We start from the raw sequence: 25,904 nt of genomic DNA on the forward strand, positions 1-25,904 counted from the left end.
GGCACCATCGCATCAGTGGTTGTAAACGGTGCCGTTAGAAACGAAGTTTGGTCTCAGCCTCGGAGAAGAACTGTGTTGTTTTGGTGAAATAGCTTTTTTGGTCAGTTTCGTCTCAAAAATGGGGTGGTGTAGGATAACAGTGACACTTCCCTTCTTGTTGCTGATTTGGACGTGCATCTCGGCTTTCAACCTGGACACGGAGAATGTCATTATCAAATCCGGAGACCAAGGCAGCCTGTTCGGATTCTCTCTTGCCATGCATCGAGAGTTAAAGCCCGACAAAAGACAGTAAGTCTTATGTTAGTTGTTCGGTTACATAAAGCATTAGCCTAATACTGCTTGCTTCTGGGTTTTAAAGTACGCGTTTGTTAGTGGAGTGACTCGGGAGCAGGTTGTTCCTTGAGGCAGCAAGTTTTTTTGTAAAGGTAAATCCACTTGTGGGTGTTTCTAGAAAGATATTAAAATGATCAGAAGTGCTATTTAACCAGATAGCCAGGTGTGGTATAAGACACTTGCTTGCAGACTTTGTCTTGAGTGAAAGTGTGTATCTCGTGGAGGCTTATACACTTTTTCTCTCGTTTATTATGGTTCACATTCCGGGGTTACCCAGTGAGTCTATGAATGTCTGATGTCCATACAAGACAATGGCCCGGTTTGTTATTCAGTGCCCAGCGGGTAGCTTTGAATCAGGTTAGTCAATGGCTGCGGCGACTTAATGCTCTTAAGGGCGCAGTTTGGAGAGGGAAAGAGCGGTTTCGCAAGAAGGATCATGGGAACAAGTAACAAGAGTAGGCTATGTGTATAGGTCTAGTACAACTAGGCCTACATTAAGAAAAAATAAAGATGAAAGGAAGGCGCCACTAAGTAATATAGTCTTCAAATGTCATCGGCCTCACATACCAGATTTATGTTTCAGTGAAACAAATTGCATGTCAGATTGCATGCCAGTGAAAGTTGGTCTGAGGTCTTTAAATTCCGCTGGCCTCTGGACACATAAAAGCGACACAGCATAGTGTTCGTTGATGTTCCACCGTTCCACCTGCTTGCGCCAACTGACCCCGGCACAGGACATGAACGACCGAACTGAGTTGTGACAGTAGCTTGCAGTCTCCTCATAATGGCCCCGCCCTAACCAAGAGCACTTGTAGTCAGAATTCCATAGCCTATTGCCATATGGCCATAGAAGACGGCTTACTGTATCTGCAAATTAAACGTGACAGTTATAGTTCATATGACAACTATGGCATAACACAAACCACACAAGAATAATATAATGTCCTCATATGCACCTAATGCTGGAGGTGAATCCTCAGTGCCCAAACAGGAATGTGTGAAGCTGTGGGCAGTGGCTTAGTCCAGATTTACTGCACATAGTGAGTGTGTGTGTGTGTGTGTGTGTGTGTGTGTGTGTGTGTGTGTTAAGAAAAAAAGATCAGCAGGAGTTATTTGACCAGAACACACATGCATGGTCAAGCACTTGTCACAGCTAAACAGGGGGTAAGCAGAGCCGAGGCTGTGGAAAGGGTGGAACTAATCCTTGATATTTACTCTGCTTGTAAAGCAATTTGCTCTCTATCCTCATCTTATGGGTCTCAGAAAGCCTACTAGAATTGACATAGGCTCAGGGTTTTCACAAGATGTCTGTATCAAAGATTGAAAGATGCAAATGTATATTTAGAGACAGATAGAGGGAGAGAGTGTGAGTGAGAGAGAGAGAGAGAGAGAGAGAGAGAGAGAGAGAAAGAGACTTTGATGTTTAACCCTCTTTATTTGAAACTCCAGTTAAAAAACAATAATTGAAACACCATTTTGTGTGTGCGTGTGTGTGCATGTGTGTTAGAGAGTGAGAGTGAGAGTGAGAGAGAGAGAGAGAGAGAGATAGAGAGAGAGAATAATGACTCATGTCCTCAGCCCCACCTTAAAGGCGAGGCTCACTGACTGATGTTTAAACACCACATGTTACTGCAGCTCTGTGAGAAATCCACTGCCTTCAGGTGTGTTTAGTGTGAGTGTGACTGAGTGTGATTCACATACCTGCAGGCCAGGGCAGGGCAACTTGGGTGTCTGTGTGTATGTCTCACTGTGTGTGTGTGTGTGTGTGTGTGTGTGTGTGTGTGTGTGTGTGTGTGTGTGTGTTTGTGTGTGTGTGCGCTTGTTGAAGTGGAGCGGGGGGCATGAGTTTGTAGCATTCCACAGCCTTTCTTGGCTGGAGTTAAGGTGGTTTTATTCGGCAGACATTTGTGTGTTTGCCAATAGTGTGTTCGCTTGGTGTGTGTGTGTGTGTGTGTGTGTGTGTGTGTGTGTGTGTGTGTGTGTGAGAGAGAGAGAGAGAGAGAGAGAGAGAGAGAGAGAGAGAGAGAGAGAGAGAGAGAGAGAGAGAGAGAGAGAGAGAGAGAGAGAGAGAGAGAGAGAGAGAGAGAGAGAGAGAATGAGAATGGCTGAGCCAGTCTCAGCATGTTGCTAGGGCATGCCCTTTCAGTCCAGCTCTGAATAGTCAAAGATGTTCTCAAGGCCTGATCACAATGATTTTAGCCAGGTTGTGTACACGTGTGTCTCCGTGTGTATGCATGTAAACACAAGGTAGGCCCTCCAGCAAAGATTCCAGCACACACACACACACACACACACACACACACACACACACACACACACACACACACAGAAACAAAGAGACTGAAAGGGAATACAGAGCCACCATCACTCTTGTTGACAGAGATCCAACCTGACACTCACCCCCACCTTGAATACTTGACTCGGATTCAGTGGTTTACCTGCAGAAATCTTTCAGGTGGGTGAGAATGACTTGCTATCCTGGCAACCAGGATGTTTACAATGGGAACGTTCCTGAATCCATTTGGCTTTGCAGGGAGACGGAGTGGGTGGTAGAGACTATTGGGAGCATAACAAATGAGAGAATGTACAGAAGAGAGCTACACACACACACACACACACACACACACAGATTCTCTCACACACAGTCCTTTTTCTTCCTTTCTTGACTGCTGGTCAAAAAATGAAGAGGGCACACCTCAGTGCTAATTTAGTTTAAGTCTCACGTGTGTGCAATGTCTTGGGAAAAACAGTCAGACAAGGTCAGATCCCCCACATTATATACCCTCTCTCTCTCTCTCTCTCTCTGTAGACTGTGTGGGTTAGGCTCGCCCAGGAACATCAAAGGGTATCAAAGACCTATCAACTTATGCAGAGATCATAAATTTGTTCACACAGCCTGGGCATATCGTCAGCTCAATTGCCAAAAGCACACATCAAAAACTTTGGCCTGGTCTTTTTGGTTCTAACTTCTTCATAAACAGACTCAGCCAAGCTCTCTTATACAGTACCTTAACGCTGGCCAAGAAGTAGGACGATCTCTCTGGACTGGTGAAGCTCCGTGATTGAGTTCACATGTTAGTCTCCTGCATTGCTTGTGCCCCTTTGCCACAGATAGCTATCTGGAGGACGTCCATCTTAAGAATAACTATCCTATAAACTATCTAGTTCATCAAATGTTGAGTCTTTCAGTGTACCTTGCGTTTTGTGATTGTGGTGTGTTGTTGTCTTTAAGTGCACTATAAAAAATTTGGCTCAGGTTGTGGCCAAGGACTTTTGTGGTTTTGTGTGATAGCATGATGATAATAGCTGAAAGGGAAAACAACGGGTGAAGGTGAACTGATAGCTATGAAGTAGAGGGGTACATTGTTAACAATGGACTCTTTTGCTTTGGAAGTGTTCCTACTTTTAAAAGCACAGATGACTCCTTTAGCTGAATTGTGTTGAAATTTGTTTAACAATTTAAAAAAGAGAAATGCAGGTAGGTGCTGGGTGTGGCGTATGAGTGGCAACGCTGCATTGAAGGCCACAGTAGGGGCTGTGAGAGAAGGGAGGGAGATGCTGAGCCATGACGGGGCCAGAGGCATCATGCAAAAGAAAGGGCTATTTAGCCACCGCCGGGCAGCTATTAGGTAGATGGATGACTGCCCAGGTGTGGTCTTTCAGTCCAGACTTCAGGTATGGAAAACCTCTTATTCTGGGAGGGTGGCAGCAGTCCAACACTTGTGTTGGTACACACAATGTAAATAATGTCATCTGGGTGAAGGGCTGACACATGCTGTTGTCACTCTCCTCCGCCTCTCCATAGTTTAAATGCTTGTGTGCAAGCCACATGTCATCAGTTCATTCCCAAACCCGGTCTGCCTGACAGATTTTTCCCTCACAGAGCCAACATATTTTTTGAGACCCAAAGTTATTCCAAAAAGTGCTTCAAATATGGCCAGGGGGTGGGTTGTACTCCTTGTGCGTGTGTGTGTGTTTTTCTGTATGTGTTTTTTTGACAATCAGCTAATGCCCTACACAGTCCTTGGTCTTGATCATGTTTCCTCTGGATGTTTAACCATAATAAACACTAATTAGACAGCAGTGTTATTCTGAAGCCACACTGGTCCACTCCCAACACCTGCAACACTACTTACACTAAGCACTTTCACCCTGACCCATATCCCAGTTTGCAGTGGGGCGGAGGGGGCCGGTCGGTAAGGCTCTTGGTCCTTCTTCCTTCCTCTGATTCAGCAGGATTCCTGTCTGAGGGCCACAACTGGGTCAGTGAAGATGTTCATCTGTGCAAAAGCTCACTTAAGGACTTGCAATTCAGTCTGACTGCCTCTTGTGAGTGGTGCTTGTCTGAAATTACTGCAGTTCCCATCCCGTAAGGATTCTTTAATATGTGTACAGACGTGTCAAACTTGTCCTTGTTAGGGTTCCGTAGACAACTGGACACCACCATCTCAATCATCATTTCTTCCACAAGTAGACCCTGTTCATAATGTTACATTGAGCATCCAGAATAGGGACATAACAGTTTTCGGACATAACAGTTCTAAGAACACAGTTCTAATACTAGAGAGGCTACCCCAGAACTACATGGACCCTTAGAACTACACGGTCATGTTGCATCCAAAACCGCAAGTCTCTGCTCAGTGGTGGATCATCTTGCTGTGGTCAGTTGCCATGACATCTGCTCCATCTGCTCCATCTACCCTGTAATGGAATCAGAGTTTAGTTGTTGTGGTCAGGGGAGGGGGCTGCATGTCTGTCGTGGTTTACACGTACAAGTGACCTGGCCTGTTCCGGCGGTAATGTAATTGATTTTTTATCGAGCAGATGTCCCAATGAAATGCATAGTGTAAAGATCACCATCTGGCCCAGGTCCCAGACTTTACTGTTCATTCATTTTATGAATGAGAATTGAAATGTAAGGAAAACGGTTGAAGGGGTCTGAGTGGTCTTATATCTAACTTCTGCTTAGCTTTGGTTTGACATCTCGATCATAGATTTGGGTCATGTTCTTTTGTCACCTCAAATTGTTATCCTAACATGAAGATAAAGGTGATAACCCTATCAAGTGCAGTCAGTCTTTAAAATGGTACACCTGAGAATTTTGCTCGACCAAATGTCATTGATGTCATGGCAAAACTCACTTCAGGAGGAATTTTCTCCCTTAAGCCACTGAACTTCTGAGGCAGTGCTAACCTTGATTGTTAAAGAAAAGGCCCGCAGCACTTGTGTGTGTTTGTGTGTGTGTATGTGTCTGTGTCTGTGTGTGTGTGCCATGTACTTGCATTAATCTTAAAAACTTGAAGGCTTGAAAGGAATGAACCACATCTGGAGTCATAACTCATGAATCAGTAATGTGAACCATGACCCTGGTGAATTAGCGCCAGAGTGCTTCTGCTAAACCTGCCACTGCCACCCCTCTCCCACTGGGAAGAATGTAGGCCTACTGCAGCCACATCAACTGATAGAACTAATACACCTACTTCAAAAGTGCATGCCACTTTATAAATGGTTAAGGTTGGATAGTTGGGTTTTAGTGAGCTGCTTGTGTTGTTTGTGTCACTGGAGGTCATTATGATAATATCACAGGTGGCCAACACTGCATTGCTGCATGACTGTGTAATGAATCATTGCCCAACCCTAGACCCCTAGTCTCATGTTTTCTTGGTATACCCTTATTCACAGAGCCACCATATGTCATTGTTGACAGCAAGCTGTTGCTTTTCTCAAAGCTGCTCGCTTTCAGTCTATGGCCAGCTCATGGGCACTAAGTCTGGTGCTCATTCCTGTGGTCAGCATGCCAACTGCTTGCTCTATCAAACGTGTGAAATCAGTGGCATTGTGTTGTGTGATAAAACGGCAGGAGAGGAGCTTTGAGTAAGGCTGTGGGGGCATGGGTGTGCCATGTGTGGATGAGTTTAGCTGACTGAGGGGGGAAAAAAGACCAATTGAGTCTGAATTAGATGAACTGTCCAACTACAATTACAGATGGAATCTCACCCCCATCTGCTCTCTCTCTCTCTCTCTCTCTCTCTCTTTCTCTCTCTAAATTCGAGGTTGAAGCTCAACTAACACAATTCTCTCACTATCTCTCTCTCTCTCTCTCTCTCTCTCTCTCTCTCTCTCTCTGTAGACTGTGTGGGTTAGGCTCGCCCAGGAACATCAAAGGGTATCAAAGGTTTCAAATCTCTCTTCAACACACTTGTTTAAGTACTGTAACAGATAATAGCTTGCTTTACTCCTTTCCTGTTTTTCCACATCTTGACTGTGTCTCTCATTTCATGACACAGACTCTAGAGTAGCAGAGACCGCAAGCCAGAAAGAGAAAGATATTTGAAAATGGCCATTCAAAGGCATGTGCACATAACTTAATCAAGATAAAATCATGTGGTTGTGTTTTTTCTGTCCTTTTTGTTCGCCCACTCCCCCTCTCTCACTCTTCTCTCTTTCTTGGTCTTCTTCCCCCCCGCCCCAACTCTAAACATAGAACATAGAACAGAAGTGGTCTTGTCTCCAGAAGGTGACCCAGAAAGCACGGTTGCTGTAACAAGCTATAGGAGTTAGATAGCCATTGCTTTAACTAAAGGACATCCAATTCATTACTGTGCATCTTATACTTAGTATCCAAAGTTGAAATGAACCAGAGCCTTATAGAACAGTGACGCCTTCTCAAACTAGTCCCACTTGTGAGTTGTGATACTCTATATTTGTCCCATTTGTAGTTATTCAATAGTTATTGTTATTATATTTAATAAGTACTGTGATATCGTCTACTCCTTGTTAAGCATCTTACAGTAACACTGTAAAAGATTTGAGCACCACATTTGACGTCCTAGATCTTGGTATTTCATAAATCCATGGAAATATTTAGTGTCTGTCCTGATTTTGAAGTCTATCAGCCACCGCATGTCTCAGTGCCGTCGTCAGCTGCAGCCTCAGGGCTCTCCTCTGGCTGGAGTAAGCTGCACAGACGATGTCCCAAATAATGAGAGTAATTGTTCTCTCTCTGTCTGTCTCTCTCCCTCTCTCTCACGGTCCCCCTATGGCTTTGACTTTCCTAAAATCATTCTTTCCGTCAGAAGATGCTTATCTTGATGGGACTTTGCAGGAGTGGTTTTGATGTTTGAAGTGGTATATAAGGTAGAGCATTTTGGTTAGAGTTTTCAGGATCAGCTGTACCAGCCCCCCATGCAAAATATAAAGGATTCTGAACATGTAAAAACTACGGAGCCCAGAAGGTGTCATTGCAAGATATTTTTGTGTATCGAGAGAATGTGCGTTCATTTTACTAAATCATGCCCACGTTTTACTAAATTGTGCTCTCAATTTAGTAAATTGTGCGCTCGATTTAGTAAAGTGTGCACACAATTTAGAAGAATGAGTGCACAATTTAGTAAAATGTGCACACGATTTAGTAAAATGTGTACACAATTTAGTAAAATGAGTGCACGTTTTCTGGATATATACCAAAAAATATTTTGCAATGCCCCCTCTAGGGTTCCGTAATAAATGGTTGTGGAGGAATGTTAAAAAAAACGACCACGGTCCACACCATGCCATCTACATCATTGATCTTTTTTTTTTCCATGGGGAGTTTGAATATAGATTGCTTCCATCAATCACAAGTGGTGAGACTGATCCCTGGGTGTCCCTGGGTAATGTGCGGCTAAAGACACGTCAACAGCCCGCCGGCAGCCTCCTCCCTCAGCCATGGAGAGCGTGGAGGTGATGAAGAGACCTCTTTCTTGTTAACCAGAGATCAATGGTGGGCTTATCACGAAGCCCCCTTGGATGAGTGCTGGAGGAACAGCAGGACAGGACCAGTGTGTGTGTGTGGGGGGGGGGTTTGTCTGCTTTTGTGGTGCAGAATTACAGAAAGGACTACAAATAGGTGGTCTAATCCTAAATATCCCATGATTGCCGCTTTCCACACCTGTCCTTCAACACATGAATTGAAAAAGCTGGGGATAATATTTCAGGGCTCAGGGACTTAAGTTGATATTATGGAGCCTTTTACATGACAGAATGAAATCTCAGCGAAGTATTGATTATTCGTGATATTGGGTAGGGTGTGAAAGATTTGGCAATTAGCTTCAGGGAATGCTCGTCAGCTTACATGTGGCTGTGTGTCATTTTCAGTGAGATGCTATACTTAAACTTTTAACCTGGAAGCTGGTTAATAATATTTATGAGTGGGTGAAGAATCCCCTCTTCTCTCTGCGTTTCTGTGTGTATTTAAATGGCTGCACAATGTCAGCTTTATGGAGATGAGGTGCAATTGACCATTGGATCAATATGACCTGGCAAACAAATCAAACACAGACACTAAAACACACACACACACACACACACATACAGAGAGAGAGAGAGAGAGAGAGAGAGAGAGAGAGAGAGAGAGTCAGCACAGCACACACAGACTTCTTTGAGATCCATTCTTGAGCCAAATGTTCATTTAATTAAAGGAATCTTGAGGAGAAAATTGTAGATTGGACTCCAGAGGCATAATTGAACAGGACATGATGGGGGAGGAAGTTTAACCATAGTTACAGTAAGCTACATATTAATGTAATCACACTTAATGTGAGTATAACTGTACTTTTGTACTATACATATAGTACATTATATTATCCGTAGTTCTCAGATGTACTATAATTGTACCAAGAGAATATTTAAAATCATTGTTTTCATTGAAAAGGTTATGAAAAATAAGATACAGTTGGCCTAAGCTTTTCAACATGTGTTGGATTTGCACAGTAGAACCATTTTCCTTCATGCTCGTTCCCCTGAATTCTGAAGACTTCTTTCCCTCTCTGGTGTTGAACCATGGGTAATGTAGTTGGTAGGCACCCTCAGTTTGAGCCTGTTTTGGCCATGGCCTTCCTGAAGAAAAAAGTAGTGTTTTTAATGTGTGTGAAGTGTTTTGGACACAAGCTATTGCTGAGCCAGACAATCAGAGGAGAAGAAAAGAGGCCTTTGAGTTTGAGAAGTTGGTTGAAACCAGAGCTACTGGGCCTTGCAGTTAGAGTCTGGGGAGTCTGGAGTTGTGTCTTTGTGTGCTCCCTCTCTTTCTTGTCCGGGGAAGAAAGGATTCCCGAGCTTCTTTTCATTCCTGAGTAGATGAAAAGCATGAATGCGTGCTCTATTGACACGTATGGTCCATCAGCAGACACAGTATAACTTGACCTTAGTGATTCAGTGAGTGAGTGTGCGAGTGAGTGTCTTTAGTGTTGGGTATGTAGTGTCTGTGTGCGTTTCAGTGTATTGGCAGTGGAATTGTCATGTTAAATTTAATGATATAACTTGATTTTATAATTGAATTCAGCCCATCTTCAAATATTCTTTTTTAAATCATTTTGTCAGTCACATCCTGTGTCTTCCCCGTCTCTTATTGCCCTCATCTCTGTCTCTCTGTGTTCAGTCTGCTGGTGGGTGCACCCAAGGCAGCCGGTTTGGGAGCACAGAAATCCTCCAAAACTGGGGGCCTCTACACATGTGACATCAACGCCCCTGGCACCTCTTGTACCAGAGTGCAGTTTGATGAAAAACGTAGGTGAACATGAAATGACCCCAAACACATTGAACACTCTCTCCCTCTCTCCCTCCTTCTCTATCTCTCTATCTCTCTCTCTCTCTCTTTCTCTGTCGCACACACACACACACACACACACACACACACACACACACACACACACACACACACGCACACACACACGCGCACACACACACACACACACACACCAACACACACGCACACACACACTGATGTAGAATGTGACTTTATTTCCCTGTGTGTGAAGTGGATAAAAAATCGGAAAACAAAGATGACCAGTGGTTGGGCGTAGTTGTGCAGAGCCAAGGTCCTGGAGGGCAGGTTCTGGTGAGTAGAGCATTTTCATATGCACGTCCTGAATCTAAACACTGTCTGTTTATACACATATATACACTACCGGTCAAAAGTTTGGGGTCACTTAGAATTTCCATTCCACTCCATTATAGACAGAATACCAACTGACATCATGTGCATTGTTTTTTTAATCAGGGCAACAGTTTTCAGATTACATTATGTGCTTACATAATTGCAAAAGGGTTCTCGATTGTTGTAGAAAGAAATGGCTGATCTTTAATGCAATATCTACATTTCCCATTATCAGCATCCATTCATCCAATGTTCAACTAATGCCCTGATTGAAAAAAAATGCAACTGATCTCAGCTGGTATTCTGTCTATAATGGAGTGGAATTGAAATTTCTAAGCAAACCGAAACTTTTGATCGGTATATACTGTTTATAATATATGGATGCACGCAAAATAATATTGACTGATTTTTGAGATGTTGTCACTAATTGTAGTTTTTTACATTTAATGTTTTTCCTTTTCTTATTCTTTCTTCCCTCTCTTCCTCTTCCCAAGACATGTGCCCATCGTTATGAGCAGCGCTATTTTGTGAACACCTCGCAGGAGTCGCGTGACATCACGGGCCGTTGCTACGTGTTCGGCCCGGACCTGACCATCGACCCGAACCGCAATGGCGAGGGCGGCGAGTGGAAATTTTGCAGTGGCCGGACGCGAGGCCATGAGCGCTTTGGCTCCTGCCAGCAGGGCATCTCAGCCACCTTCACCAGGGGCCACCACTACCTGATCTTTGGAGCGCCTGGTGCCTACAACTGGAAAGGTGAGGACAGGACGGGACACAATGACATGTTCCTACAACTGGAAATGTAAGGACAGGACGGGACGCAATGACATGTTCCTACAACTGGAAAGGTAAGGACAGGACGGGACGCAATGACATGTTCCTACAACTGGAAAGGACGGGACGCAATGACAGGTTCCTACAACTGGAAAGGTAAGGAGAGGACGGGACGCAATGACATGTTCCTACAACTGGAAAGGTAAGGACAGGACGGGACGCAATGACATGTTCCTACAACTGGAAAGGTAAGGACAGGACGGGACGCAATGACATGTTCCTACAACTGGAAAGGTAAGGACAGGATGGGACGCAATGACATGTTGCAGAATTAGTTGCCAAGCACACAGCAACAGTTTTTGTTTGACACAGTAATGCCAAAGATTATAGAGCGGAACCACAAAAACAAATTTTCTGAAATACAAACATTTTAATTTCTGTATCTGTGTTTTCTGGACTGGAGTGAATAGAACCGGACCTCTGAAAAGTTGACAAAGACTAGCTATAGATATAACTAATAGATAGATAGATGTTCCCAAGTAGATTTCAACATAGGTTATTTAGGATCATTTAGCCTTTGACATTAGTTTTAGTGGCTCCATTGCCCTCAGGCATCAGTGCCTTCATCCATTCATCTCAGTCTCATCAAGCGTTACCATCTCTGGATTGTCTGATAAATCAGGTGTCATCACCTTTATTATTTTAGACAATAATGTTGGGTTGAATGGAATGTTTTCTTGTTATTATTTCAAATTTGGATACAAATTCATTCATGACTTTTAGTGCTGTCTTTGTCTCTTCTCCATCTCTGCGTTTGTTTCTCTTTTGTGTGTGTTTTACTTGTTTTGTAAACAACACAACATATCTGTTTTCTCTTTTATGTATGTTTTACTTGTTTTGTTTTCTTTTTTAAACCATTCACACAACACCTCTGTTTTCTTTCCCATTTTCCATCAACTGCCATCACTCTCATCCATCTCCTCTTCTCTTCCCCCTCCTCCTTCTCTTTCTCCTGCTCTTCTACTCCCTCCATTCTTCTCTCCCTCGTCTCTTCACCCTCCTCCTCCTCCTCCTCCTCCTCCTCCTCCTCCTCCTACTCCAACCATGGCTGCCCTGCAGGCATAGTGCGTTTGGAACAGAAGAATGACAGTCTGGCAGATCAGTTCATTTTCAATGATGGCCCCTATGAGGTGGGCGATGAGAACCAGCAAAATGAAGATCTGGTGCCAGTTCCGGCCAGCAGTTACCTCGGTAGGTCATCATGCCCCAGGAATCAAGGCTGGATAAGAGCAGTCTCAGTCCAGTCCCAGAAAGGTTCTAATCTCACTACAGCCCTGTTTATTTTGCTGGCAGGTCCTATCCAGACAGAAAACCGACCTATTCTGGATAGATGCTAGTGTGACACAATTTGAGAGTCTCTCTGTACAATCTGTCCTTCTCCATGTGTGTGTGGGTGTGTGTGTGTGTGTTTGTTTGTCTTTCTCTCCCCTTTCTCTCTCTTTCTCTCTCTCTGTGTGTGTGTGTGTGTGTGTGTATGTGTGCACGTGTGTACATAGGTGTGCTGTTCATGACAAGTGTGTCTGGTGACTCTGATCAGTTTGTGTATGAGTCACTTCCTTCTCAGGTTGGGATGAAGGATCTGAAGTCCAATAGCTACTTAGGTTTGTCCAGGTCTATGGATGTTTCCCCAGTCATACACATCCATTTAATCACTGTGAATGAATCATGGCATCCCATTTGTATTGTGCTTATCTTGTGTGTTGTTATATATGTGTTTGACTCACTGCATTTGTTTAATTAATTCTTACTGTTTTTTTTGTCTTACCATTTCACTAAATGATATGATAAGAATATTATATGCGATATAATATTTGAAATGTTTCAAATAGAACCATTTCTATATGGAGAATGCTTGGTTCACAAGGTGGCGTCAGAACTGTTTTTCAAACCCTGTACTGCAGGTTATTCAATGAGTATGGGAAAACAGACATCGTAGAAATAGACTCACTCACTCTAGTTTTTATCCAATCAGAAATTCCTGATTTATCTATAGGAGCTTGTTCCATAGTATTCATAAATCCTGCAATTTAAGCACGCAAAGTTCTATAGCCAGGTGCTGTCTCGTCTCGGACCGTGTTCAGGTCCACAGCTAGCCTAGAAATCTAGACGCACCCTAGCGGCAGCAAATGTAATTTGCTAGGGCTAGTCTAGCAACTCTCCGTCGGCTTGTGAGCTCGAAAAATAAAACTTCTATCAGGCCAATCAAATCGTGTATAGAGTCGTTAGGTGGGTTTAACATAATGATTGATGGCAGAGTTGCAACGGTTTGGCTTGAATTCCCTGCTACTTGAAAACAAATAAGATAATGTTGCTGTTGGCGAACAGTGTGACACAAGTTAAGCTTTTATTAAGTTGGCAAAAGTCTGAACTGGCCAACTAGCTCCGCTGGTGGAAACGCATGGGACTCATAGCGCTGTCCTATTGCGTGCAGAGGGAATTTGAAAGACAACCGATTATCCCGCCCCTCGGACTGAGCACTGCGAACGGTGAGTGCCCAGACCCTACATTTTAATGTGGGTTTGGCTTGTCAGGCTAGTCCACAGCATTAACAGCTGATAAATGTGATCAGGAGTTTCTGAGGGCCCCTCATAAAACATCACATGTGTTTGTGATCCTGCACGTAAATTCCCATATGGAAACTCAATTGGCTGATGGGCTTTTTGGTGTTGTGGGCAGGCTTCTCTCTCGACTCTGGGAAAGGCATCACTAAGCAAAATCATCTGACCGTTGTCGCTGGAGCACCACGAGCCAATCACAGTGGAGCCGTGGTGTTCCTGAAGGTCGAGCCAAACACGGCCACGATGTCCACCGAACACATCCTGGAAGGGGAGGGGCTTGCATCCTCCTTCGGCTATGACGTGGCAGTGCTTGATCTCAACGCTGATGGGTATGTATATCCATGTATGTATATCCATGTATGTATGTATGTATGTATGTATGTCCATGTATGTATGTATGTATATTTTGGCCGTAACATCCAGTAAACCAATTAGAATGCCAGGACAACTACAGCTTTGTTGTCTGTCACTGTTCAGTGAACACATGGCTTTTTGACATCATTGTCTCCTGCTGGGCTTATGTCAGGTGGCTGGATGTTGTTGTTGGAGCGCCTCAGTTCTTTATTAAAGAGGGAGACACAGGAGGAGCCATCTACGTCTACATCAACAAGAAAGGAGCGTGGAATAACATTAAGCCCGTCCGCATCGACGGGCCCAAGGACTCCATGTTTGGACTGGCCGTGGAGAACATTGGGGATGTGAACCTTGACGGCTATACAGGTTTGTAGCGGCTGGTGTCTTGTGCCTTAGCTTATTCCCGTATTGCTGTAGGTCAGGGTAGACTGTGGATTTTGTGTTGAAATAGATGAAACAGTCACAGAAGTCATGAATCAATAATCACTCAAGTTGTCCAGCCACTACATCCTGGTGGATAGTACTGTTTTGTGTCTGTTCTGTATCAGCTTCGAATTTCGCCTTCTTGGTGCCCGATGATGTCATTTTAATGGGACATTTCTTCGAGTCTCGTGTTGATGATCCTGAAGGAAGAGTTTATAACCAAAGTGGGCCTATATTATATTGTGTTGATGATCCTGAAGGAAGAGTTTATAACCAAAGTGGGCCTATATTATATTGTGTTGATGATCCTGAAGGAAGAGTTTATAACCAAAGTGGGCCTATATTATATTGTGGCAGATGTGGCAGCTGGAGCACCTTATGATGGGGACGGCGTAGGGAAGGTCTTCATCTATCATGGGGCTAAAGATGGCATCATGGTGAAGCCAGCACAGGTCAGCGTCCCACACTTATTAATCCACTTTCATTTCAGCTCTTCATTCCCTCTTCAATCCCCGACCAGTAGGCACGGCTGAAGTGCCCTTGAGCAAAGCAGCTAACCCCTCACTGCTCCCCGAGTGCCGCCGTTGAAGCAGGCGGCTCACTGCGCCGGGATTAGTGTGTGCTTCACCTCACTGTGTGTTCACTGTGTGCTGTTTGTGTTTCACTAATTCACCGATTGGGTTAAATGCAGAGACCAAATTTCCCTCACGGGATCAAAAAAGTATATATACTTATACTTATACTTATTATGGTCTTCCGAAAATGATGACCTGATTTAGAAACTGAAATCGACCAACATGATGATGTTTTGCATTTTTTAGATATTTAGTCGGTGAGAGGGACTGAGGGAGTTTGTTGTAGAGTAAATGACCTCATTCACAGCTCATGAGTTTTGTTGAGGAAAACTTATAGTCAATCATAGAGTTGTTTTTCTTAACGACGATGTGCAAAACCTGTCCCCAGGTTCTGACTGGAGGGAGTGGGGTCAAGCTGTTTGGCTACTCCATGGCAGGTAACATGGACATGGACCTGAACGCTTACCCTGATTTGGCCATTGGCTCTCTGTCAGATTCAGTATACGTTTACAGGTAAGGACCTGGGATTTAAGTTAATGGTATTTTCTGAAATTTCCCCTGAAAGATGCAGCTCACTCACTCACCCACTCACCCACTCACACACACACACACACACACACACACACACACACTCTCTCTCTTTCTCTCTCTCTCTCTCTCTCTTTCTCTCATACTCCAGTCCACATCCTGTTAATATCGCTTTCTTATCTTTGTTCGCCAGGGCACGACCAGTCATCAATCTTCAGAAGGAGGTGAAGATATCACCAAAGGAACTGGACCTCACAAAGAATAACTGTGGAGACAGCATATGGTGAGTTGCTCAACCAAACTAACAACTAACCATTTGCTCAACTAGCCTAATAAAGTTTGCAGAAATATCGATTGTTTTATATAATATGATATATTAAGCAATAGATCATGAACTTAAACAATGAATAGATCCGAATATCCTTAGCATGTTTCATTCATGTGTTCAGATCTCATAGTGATGTTGTTTTATCTCCTTCACAGTCTAGAGGTGGAAGCCTGCTTCTTGTACACAGCAAATCCATCGACTATCAATCCTGAAATAGGTACATAAAACTCACACTGTACTGTGTAAATCATACCCATTCTGTCTCCGATCAGATTAAGTCTTTTCTCTCTCCAAATCCATTCTTGTTCCTCCTGTTTCTCTCTTCAGTTCGGAAATTAAAGTTAAAATTGCTTAATTAGTATGAATGTGGATATACAGCTAGGGACATACAGACTTTGATATAGTAATGCCAGTATTCAGACGATAATCAAACTATATATATATACATACTTAAGTATAGTACCCCCCCCCCCAGACAAATAGGTTGTGTTGTATTTGTTTTCTCTCTCTCTCTTCATCTCTGTCTCTTTCTACCCATCTCTTTTCAGTGATAAAGTATATGTTCCAGACGGATATGGAACGCAGGAAGCAGGGTCTTCCCCCTCGAGTGACGTTCTCCACACGTTCTCCAACGGACCATGACTATGAGAGCACAGGAACCTTGAAACTGCTTGCCCAGAACGCAAAGCAGTGCATTCAGAACAAACTCAAACTGAAGGTACCGGAAGTTTCCCTGTCTCTCTACCTCTTTTCTCTCTCCAAATCCATTCTTGTTACTCCTCTGTTTCTCTCTTCAGTCACCTCACGTCATGTCACGTCATGTCACGTCATGTCACGTCACTTGTAACTAAACTGATATCAGAATCACACTAGTCTGTATGAGATCCCAACTTAACTGCATTACTCTCAGCTTTGATGTTAGTCTGGTCAGTAGCCAGGGCTGTACTGCCATAGAGACTGAGCAGTGGCGGTGTTGTGATCCTGCATGCCTTTAGGACAACATTAAGGACAAGTTGAGAGGGATTCCCATCGAGGTATCTGTGGAGATCCAAGGGAGCAGTCGCAAGCGCAGGGCGCTTCCGGGTCTCACGCCCATCTTGGACGCCAACGAGCCAACCAGTGTGCTCTCTGAGGTAAAAAAAACATCAGCAACCAGCCAATGAGTGTGGTCATCAATGAATTTGATTCATGTTAGGTATGGACATATTGTACATGCTTCTTGTGCGCACTTGGCTGGACACTTGGAGAGTAAACCACTTTGTTTCTCGGTGTGCTCATTCAGGTGAATTTTGTAAAAGAGGGGTGTGGGAGTGACAACACATGCCAGAGTAACCTGGAGATCAAGTACCAGTTCTGCTCAAGTGAAGCAAACAAAAACATCTTTAAACCTCTGCCTAAGTGAGTATAGAATCTGCTGCACTAGGAGATTCAGGGTCTTCCCATGAGGATAGTTGTTAGTTGTGATGGGCGGTAGAAGGAGGGGAGGCAATTCATGGCCTGACAGCTACAAGTGCTGATTGAAAAGATCTGTGATATATGTTTGTGATTAGCTTATATCTGTTGTCACGTTACTGGTATTGACAGAAGTTAACAATAGAATAACAATAAAATTATAATTTTTATTAAAAAATAACCAATGTAAAAATATTCTATCAAAATTAATTATCACAATGACTATTAATAATGTTTACAAAGTATGATTCAATTAGATGAATTAATTAGATATATGATATTCGTAATGAAAAAGAGGTAATACTTGACGGGTGAGTTCATAGCACATTCATAGCAGCTGTCATAAACGGCACATAAAGCATTCATGACTGTTTCATGAGACATGACTCAACGTTCATACCAAACCTTTCATGAATGTGGAAGACAGAACGACGACAACTTGTCAAAATAAAAGTCCAACATCATATTTGTGTATCTTTGTAAATATTTCATGTAAATATTGTAAATATTTCATGAATTACATCGAATGTCACTTTACTATACAAGTTGTGAAGTATTTGTAATCACTGAGTTTAACACTGGGAGGTAAACTAGCCTACATTCAGCTGACCCGTATTTGTGTGACCTGGAACGGTTGGACACTCCCAGTAGCAAAAGATGAGAAATCATCTGCAAAGGTTACATCATAAAAAAAAATATTTTTATTAGGGCATTTTACATACTCTGTGATTAATTAATCTAAATTAAACGCATATATAATTTTTGCTGTGAAAGTATTTTAAATATTTAAATTCAAATGAATCATTGAATAATCAGCATTAGTGACATTAAAGTTCAAAAAGTCTTTTATTATTATTTTCACTGTTCAAATAATGGCCATAATAATCTACGATATGACCTACTATGCTGAGGAAGTGCTTCGGGAAGAAGTTTTTTTTCACATACATTGCATTTCAGGCCACAGATATAACCTAGGGGACACGATGAAAATAAATTAACACTCCCTTCAATGTCAACACTATTTCTTTGCATTGATGTGCGACTTTAGAGTTGACAAAATCCGGTGATATGCAAATTCCTTGCTACAGACATTGCAGAGGACTTTATTTTAATCAACTCTTTATTTTTATCAACACCATCAGGCCATTTTTTAAAAAGTAAATGTTCCAATCAATGATCTAGGCAGTTTTCTTCTCTCTCCTTCATTTTACAGTCTAATGGTTACTGACTAGAACGGCTTAGGGTCAAAGGTTATACGGAATCGATTAATCTGCACTATTTTTTTTAATCAGTTATTTTTTCTCAAATTAATTAATCAAAATTAATCAGTTATTTTGACAGTCCTAATTTTTATGAAACACAAAATTCTTTGCTTGACCATATTCTGTGTTTTTGGCACTGGAGTAGCCCATTGACTCAGATGTGACATGATCAGGTAAGAGGTTTGGACCAAAAACAGCAATGCTACTTTGCGACTTTTATTTTGACAAGCTCTCGTCGTTCTGTCTTCCACATTCATGAAAGGTTTGGTATGAATGTTGAGTCATGTCTCATGAAACAGTCATGAATGCTTTATGTGCAGTTTATGACAGCTGCTATGAATGTGTTATGAACTCACCGTGTTACCGAAAAAGATCCATTTGAATTTACCAAAGCTGTTAGAATTGACAGCACTTGGTAGGTCATTCCACAACCAAGGGACCATAAGGGAAAAGAATGTTGTTTTCTATAGATCCTAGAACCTGTAGAATCTGTAGAAGTCCATCTGTAGAGCATGTAAATAAGAGGGTCTGACTGACCACACGTATCAGCTCCTGTTTGTCTTCTGCTTGCAGCCGTGGAAGCGTGCAGCTGATCTCGCTCAGCGACCAGAAGGAAATCGCTTTGGAGGTCACGGTGACCAACAAGGGTGGCGACGACGCCTATGAAGCAGCCGTGGTGGCCTCGTTCCCCAGGACCCTCTCTTACTCGGCCACACGTGTCCTGAACACAGTGAGTTTCCATACAGCAGTTCAGGCGCTTAACACTGCTGTCCAGTGGTGTGGAGATGACATGAATATAGTCTACATTATGAAGGTTCACATGGCAGTGGTCTTTAGATAGCCATAGTGGCAGAAACATGCAAGTGACCAACCACAATAAGTTGTCCAGCCACAAAGCCACATATATTTAGAAATTTAGAAAATCACAACTGACTTTGATGACACATAACTGAGTAGTGTACATTTATTATATTCATGTAAAATTACAGTTTATCTCTGACGAATGTCCTTTTACTGCTCTCTTCTGATTGGGCATTTTCTTTTATTGCAGGATAAGCAGGTGGTCTGTGTAGCCAATCAGAATGGCTCACAGGCAGAGTGTGAACTAGGTAATCCTTTCAAGAAAGACTCAGAGGTAAGCTAGTGGCGAATCATTCAGACACGTAACATTTTTTTAAATTAATTCTGAAATGTTTTGTCATCTTTATGCACACTTCAGTCTGTGCACTGAGTTTGACATAACTGCAATAATAGTAATTTAAGAAGCCTTACTAAATCTAGAATGTTCTTTCTGTGCCCAGGTGACCTTTTATATCATTCTAAGCACCGGAGGCATCTCTTTGAATACCACAGAGGTGGAGATTGACCTGAAGCTGAAGACGTATGTACCCATCCGATCACTGGCTTTTAACTCTTTGATTGATTAAAGGGTAAGAAAAAAGACTGATTTCCGTTATCTCTTCCTCTCTCTCTCTCATTCCTCTCTCTCTGTCTCTTTCTCTCATACACAGCACAAGTCAGCAGCAGGGTGTAAGTGAGGTGAAGGCCAGGGCAGATGTGGCCATAAAGATACTTCTCTCAGTCACTGGGTAAGGCCTTTCTCCTTTGTGTTGGAATGAACAAACGCTCCACAATAAATGTTCCATGCATAAAAGCTGTTTCGGATGTCATTCAGCTGGTTTTGATTGCCATATTACATGCTTTGTTCCTTTTCTTTTTAAGTAGTTCCACTTCTCGTTTAGTAGTTTCACATGTCTGTGACTGACAAAACAAATGACGTCCCCATTTTGAGGCTAAGTCATTCAGACAGGCCACAACTTATTTGTGTTAACGCTCATGTCATCCTCTCAGAGTGGCCAAGCCCTCCCAGGTCTACTACAGTGGAGTGGTCAAAGGAGAGAGTGCCATGAAGTATGAGAGTGAGGTCGGCAACTTGATCGAATACGAATTTAGGGTAAGACAGCAGGATGCTCCTGTTACTGCACTTACCCCTTGTCCCTTTACGCTCATATACAGTTTCTATTAAAAAACAATATAATCATAATTAGTGTTCCTGTTATACAAATATGATACTGTATGATATAATAACAATATCATATAATACAGTAATTATAATGTGGACTAGAGCTTGACACTGGTGTTTACTGATGGTTTCTATGCTGACTTTGTCTCTGCTTTGTCCCCCATCAGATAATCAACTTGGGAAAAAACCTGCAGTCGTATGGGAGATCCACACTGACCATTCACTGGCCGAAGGTTAACGACAACGGCGACATCGGCAAGCACCTCCTCCACCTGATGAGCGTCACCTCTACTGGACTAGAGAGCAACACCTGCGATGGCGAGGTCAACCCACTCTCACTGAAAGAGGTGAGCAATAGCACGTACACACAGACACACAAGCCACAGCTAGACACACACACACACACATACTCACATGCATACAGACCTGTCCATTAATAGATGTTCAGTGTATAGATGGGGATGCCCACAAGCGTACACACACACACACACACACACACACACACACACACACACACACACACACACACACACTCATATACACGTTTGGATTATGTCTGCAAATGCATGTCAATCTGGGTGGCAACTTAAACTGAAAGGTGACCTTCAGAAATTCACAAATTGAATCAGGGTTATTCAGACTATCATAATTTGAATCACATGTTGCAAATGATGTTGAAATTGCCCACTTTATTTGTTGACCCTGACCTGCCTAAGACCTGTGGTTAGCAATTCTCAGGGAAAGTAGGTAGGCCAGTGATTCATGTCACCACTGATCTTTGCATTGGATAGTAATCTGCACACATTTCAATAGCTATAGCTCCTCTCTGGCATTTCATCCATTGTTGTATATGTTAAACAGCTTCATGCTCTTTACCAGGATTCCCCAACCAGGGGCAAACGTGAAATAGCCAGTAAGAAACCAGCAGAAGAAGGAAGCATTGCGCTTCTTACGGACAAAAGGAAAAACAAAACTCTGGTGAGAATCACACCCTACCAGTTATTAATCTGCCTATGTGGACATTTATACATGGATACAGTCTGGAATGATTCAGCCTGTGTCTCTGTGTCTGTGTCATGCATGTACTGTGTGTTGCATTCCTAACGCTTCTTTCCCCTGCCCTCAGTCATGTGGTACGGGTGCCAGATGCACTGACTTGAAGTGCCACCTGCAGGGGATGAAGAGTAGTGCGGTCATAAAATTGAGAGCACGACTATGGAACGGCACATTCCTCGAGGTGAGAGAGAGAGAGAGAGAGAGAGAGAGAGAGAGAGAGAGAGACCAAATCGATATGTTAGATGATAAATGAATGAATGTATCTCTTTATGAGTAAATTAAATATGGTGGAGAAAGCCATTGTCTGAACTTGTGAGGGAATGAGTGAGTGAATGTGTGAAATAGTGTTGAATGTATTAAAGTGTGTTAAAGCTGCAGTTGGCAAGTCTGACAGATTGAAGGGACTTACCCAAAATGTTGAATGTTTACAACTCCCATGCCCCTCCCCCACTACCACCGAGCATTCCCTCATCGAGTTTGTGCTCGTCAGTACGCACCAGACTGTGATTGACATTCAGATCTCACACAGCCCTGCTCTGATTGGACCAGAAGAACCGGGAGCTGTGGAATTTTGAAAAACAAATAACAGGCTCTAGGTGGAGGTAGAAGTTTTTTTCTAAAACCGGCTGATTTATGTTGTTCTGTCGGAGCACAGTGTCAGTTTCAGTGAATATGAAAAATCTTGCCTACTGCAGCTTTAAGGCAATACATAACCCAGAGTATCCAAGTGCAGAAATTCCCTCTCTAGATGTGGCCACTTGTAGATTTGGATGAAAAATCTTTGCTTTCAGATTTAGAAAGTGTCCTAAAAGTGTCAGAGTTTAGGTTGTGTGTGTGGTCAAGGAATGTGAGGAAAGTGACTTGATTGAAGGAAAGTATTACATATGCTTAAATATGTTTAATATTTTTTTCTCTGGTAGGACTATTCCGACCTGAATTACTTGAATATACTGGTGACAGCAAAACTCACTGTCGATGGCAAGGCCTCGAACATTGATCTGACAGACACCAGTGCAACGGTATGAATTTACTCTTCTCATGGACAGAACTGTAGGCTACTTTCAGTGCACTGTGTTCTTTTTACTATGAATTTACTTATGAATGTATTTTTCATATATTTGTTTGTATGTGTGTGTGTGTGTGTGTGTGTGTGTGTGTGTGTGTGTGTGTGAGAGAGAGAGAGAGAGAGAGAGAGAGAGAGAGAGATGTGACTACAAGGATGATGAAGCTCATAACCATGTGATTTCTGCCGTGCAGGCGAGCGTGACGGTGTTCCCTGAGCGGCGCATGGCGCAGCACGGCGGCCTGCCCTGGTGGATCATCCTGGTGGCCATCCTACTGGGCCTGCTGCTGCTCGGCCTGCTCATCTTCCTGCTCTGGAAGGTGAGGGACCACAAACAAAGAGGATCGCCCTAGTTGCCATAGTTACCAAGATGAAATCACTGTTGTCACTGTCACAGAGACTTGAGTAGTTTGGCATGAGACTGACAGTCGTCTTATGCTACACTCTCCCAAAGGAAGATGTCTTGTGTCGAAAATGTCTTTTTCTTTATCTTACGAGAAATACATTGGTTCTTATTGAGATCTCAACTGTTTCTCCTAAAGGGTTCTTAGGAGAAATAAGGCGAGATAAAAAAACACTTAAACACTTACAATGGACTTGGTCTGAGACAAGAGGAAGGCTGTTTTTCAGCTGTGAAATAGACCTGCTCTTGTCTTAGCCCAAGTCCAATTTAAGTTTAAGTTAAGGCAAAAGGCAAAGAACAAAGTCAATTCTGTCATTCTGTATTGACAATTATTACACCACTATGTGTTTTTGCTAGTTGTAATCAAAAAAGTTTATCATGTGCCATTTTTATTTGTTGTGTCACAAATTGACCATGGTATTCTTTCTAGTGCGGTTTCTTTGGCAACAAAGATGATGACCCCTCAGAAAAAGAGAAACTGACCTCAGAGGCCTAAGAAGTGCGTCAGAGGGCCAGAGAACCCAAAGCGAGAGCGCACTGGGTAACCAACACGTGTCCTCCTGGGCTAGCAAAGGAGCATGGGGTGTCCGAACACTCAACGCTAATGGGCGCTAGCTGGGGAGCATCCAGCTGTTATTGCAATGGCCTCAGTAACAGCTGCAGGGCTCCTGTGTCCTCAGCTAAGGGGGCAAACTGGTGGCCAACCCTACAGCTTTGTTCTTACCCTGCACAGCATTCAATAATGAAAACCAAGACTTATGTATGGTTGGGGGATTGCTGCTTGGAGGAATGAAGTGAATGCTTCGCATACATGGGGCAAACTGTTTCCTGTCAGATTAAAGCTTGATATACTTGTATACAATAGGTCTTCAAGAAGCTCTGCTCTGATTGGCCGATACCAACTGCAGCCCCAACAGAAGCTGTCTTCTGATTGGGGCCTTTCCTTTGCAGTGTTTCCAGCTCTGTGCATCTGGCTTGTTTTTCTGTGGGCAGCTGGAAATGGGTTCTTTGTATGGCTTTGTTTTTTTTTTTCCATCTTTTTTATTCTTCCACCTCCTATCTGCAGGTTCCTTGCTTCTTTAAGGTTCTGCTACTCTTTAGCTCAAATTCTACTGTCATTCTCTGAATTGCAAACCTGATGAGACCTGTGCTCTCAATGCTGAGCATGCAGATGTCAATTTTTTTTGCAAATTTTGTCCACAAAATTTCAATCAAGCATGTCCTTGACACACACACAAACACACATAAATACTTGTCTTAATGCCCTGTGTTGTCTTTTTTCCCGCAGTGTGGATTTTTCAAACGTTCCAAGTACAACGATAGTGTTCCCAGCTACAGTGCGGTGCGGATCAAAAAGGAGGAGCGACGCAATGAACCAGACACCCTGGAGAAGAAGCAGTGGATGACCAGCTGGAACGAGAATGAGAGCTACTCTTAACACTCACTTTGTTTTCTTAAGATTCTGTCTCCTGCTTGACTCAGTAATGGCTTAATAATTTTTTAATTTGTTAAAAAACTCCTCCCCTTGTGCCTGGAAGGGACTGCATTTGCACATTTTGTACTTGTGATTATGAATTTCAAAACATTTCATAGAAAAATTACTTTTTCTCATTTTTGTTCTTAAGGGATACTCATAACAGTCCTTCCTTCTCACCTAACACTATCTTCTTTTAAGGACACAAAGTGTTATAATTTCTTACACCTAAAATTCTTTCCATATGTGGTCCATTATATTTCAGATTTTATTGTTTTTTTCCAACATTTTAAAAGATTTGGAGTGGAAAATTTTATACATTTTTGTATATATTTGAACTGAACTGTCTTATGTCGGTATGTATTTATTTTCAGCAGGTACGTCTGCTGTGTTGACCAAAGAAAGAACTGTCTGATTGTCCTCAAAAGAAAAGACGGTTTTCTATTGAATGTAAATATCTTAGATTTTGAATGCCTTATGTCTAGTGCTCCAGCTTTTTTATCTTGTACCATTAGTGTGGTTATGGACTGTCAGTATTTTGGATGTAGTATGAACTTTGTAAAAGGTAGGAACAAGACCCTCTAATCATATAAGCAGCTGTGTGCTTTCCTACACAAATCCCACATAGAGACACAGAGATAGGAGACTATATCCAAAGCACAAAGAATATTTCTAGATTTTGCCTACAGATAAGGACGAGCCATTTTCCAAGGTGCCCTCCTGTTTGCTTCCCTTTAATATGACCTAATAAATCCCATTTAATGTCATGTTACCTGGATAATTTACCTAGAATTTCAGAAGGTACTGTGAATGGTGTAGTGTACAGCTGACCATTACAGTCAGTTTGACTCAGAGGGGTTCATTTCCACCGCACCCTGACATCTACAGATATTAGGTCACCGCAACCAACTAGTGTCACATTTTATGTAGGTAACTGGGAATCCACATGCATCAGATGTGTGCAGGTGGGTAAAGGTGGCTGAATGTTTTTGTTTGAGTTTTTCAACCAAAGTAAAGGGAACACAGAGCTAAGCAATATTCCATGGGGGGAAACTGGAGTATGTGAAACTACACAGCAACACAGCAAGCAAAAAAAAAAAACCACATTTCTTTTTTCTGAACTTGGATGTCATTTCAATACTTTGTCTTTGTTTGTGAATCTGTAGAATAAAGAGGAGGGAGTTTTTGGTTTAAAATGTTTTTCAGTGTGTTTCTTCATTACACATTTTGTCGTGTATATTTGGTGTGTATTCTTTTACTACATTTTATCCAAGTAAGGCTACAATGAGCAAACCAAACCAATTAGAGGTATCCAGTGCAGTTTT

At 42.6% G+C, this 25,904-nt stretch overlaps 1 protein-coding gene across 2 annotated transcripts; it reads left to right on the forward strand.

Moving 5' to 3' along the window:
- Positions 1-25,779, forward strand: LOC143142626 (integrin alpha-6-like). Of its 2 annotated transcripts, XM_076303645.1 has the most exons (26): positions 1-288; positions 9,749-9,876; positions 10,128-10,207; positions 10,741-11,002; positions 12,140-12,271; positions 13,757-13,967; positions 14,165-14,358; positions 14,773-14,867; positions 15,379-15,503; positions 15,712-15,801; positions 16,002-16,063; positions 16,395-16,564; positions 16,842-16,979; positions 17,129-17,244; positions 19,134-19,290; positions 19,612-19,695; positions 19,862-19,941; positions 20,072-20,149; positions 20,412-20,514; positions 20,751-20,930; positions 21,463-21,561; positions 21,710-21,820; positions 22,560-22,658; positions 22,897-23,022; positions 23,536-23,646; positions 24,394-25,779. In XM_076303645.1, exons 1-25 carry the CDS (start codon positions 119-121, stop codon positions 23,599-23,601), a joined length of 3,156 nt encoding a protein of 1,051 aa, XP_076159760.1. In that variant the 5' UTR covers positions 1-118; the 3' UTR covers positions 23,602-23,646; positions 24,394-25,779. The 2 variants fall into 2 exon arrangements, with proteins under 2 accessions (XP_076159760.1, XP_076159761.1); XM_076303646.1 differs by lacking the exons at positions 1-288; positions 9,749-9,876; positions 10,128-10,207; positions 10,741-11,002 and adding an exon at positions 11,275-11,314.
- Positions 25,780-25,904: the final 125 nt, after the last annotated feature.

This window comes from Alosa pseudoharengus, unplaced genomic scaffold (genome assembly GCF_046254945.1).
Source record: "Alosa pseudoharengus isolate Yale_2024_CS ecotype anadromous, Long Island Sound unplaced genomic scaffold, YU_APseudo_1.1 YU_APseudo_1.1_scf_24, whole genome shotgun sequence".
Classification (NCBI taxonomy): Eukaryota; Metazoa; Chordata; class Actinopteri; order Clupeiformes; family Clupeidae; genus Alosa; species Alosa pseudoharengus.

What these genes read in the sequence shown, in the direction of transcription:
- LOC143142626 (XM_076303645.1), top strand. Translation starts at nt 119, where the DNA reads ATGGGGTGGTGTAGGATAACAGTGACACTTCCCTTCTTGTTGCTGATT. An exon ending in TGATCGAATACGAATTTAGG is followed by an intron (nt 20,515 to 20,750) that starts GTAAGACAGCAG and finishes GTCCCCCATCAG; the next exon opens with ATAATCAACTTGGGAAAAAA. An exon ending in TCATCTTCCTGCTCTGGAAG is followed by an intron (nt 23,023 to 23,535) that starts GTGAGGGACCAC and finishes TATTCTTTCTAG; the next exon opens with TGCGGTTTCTTTGGCAACAA.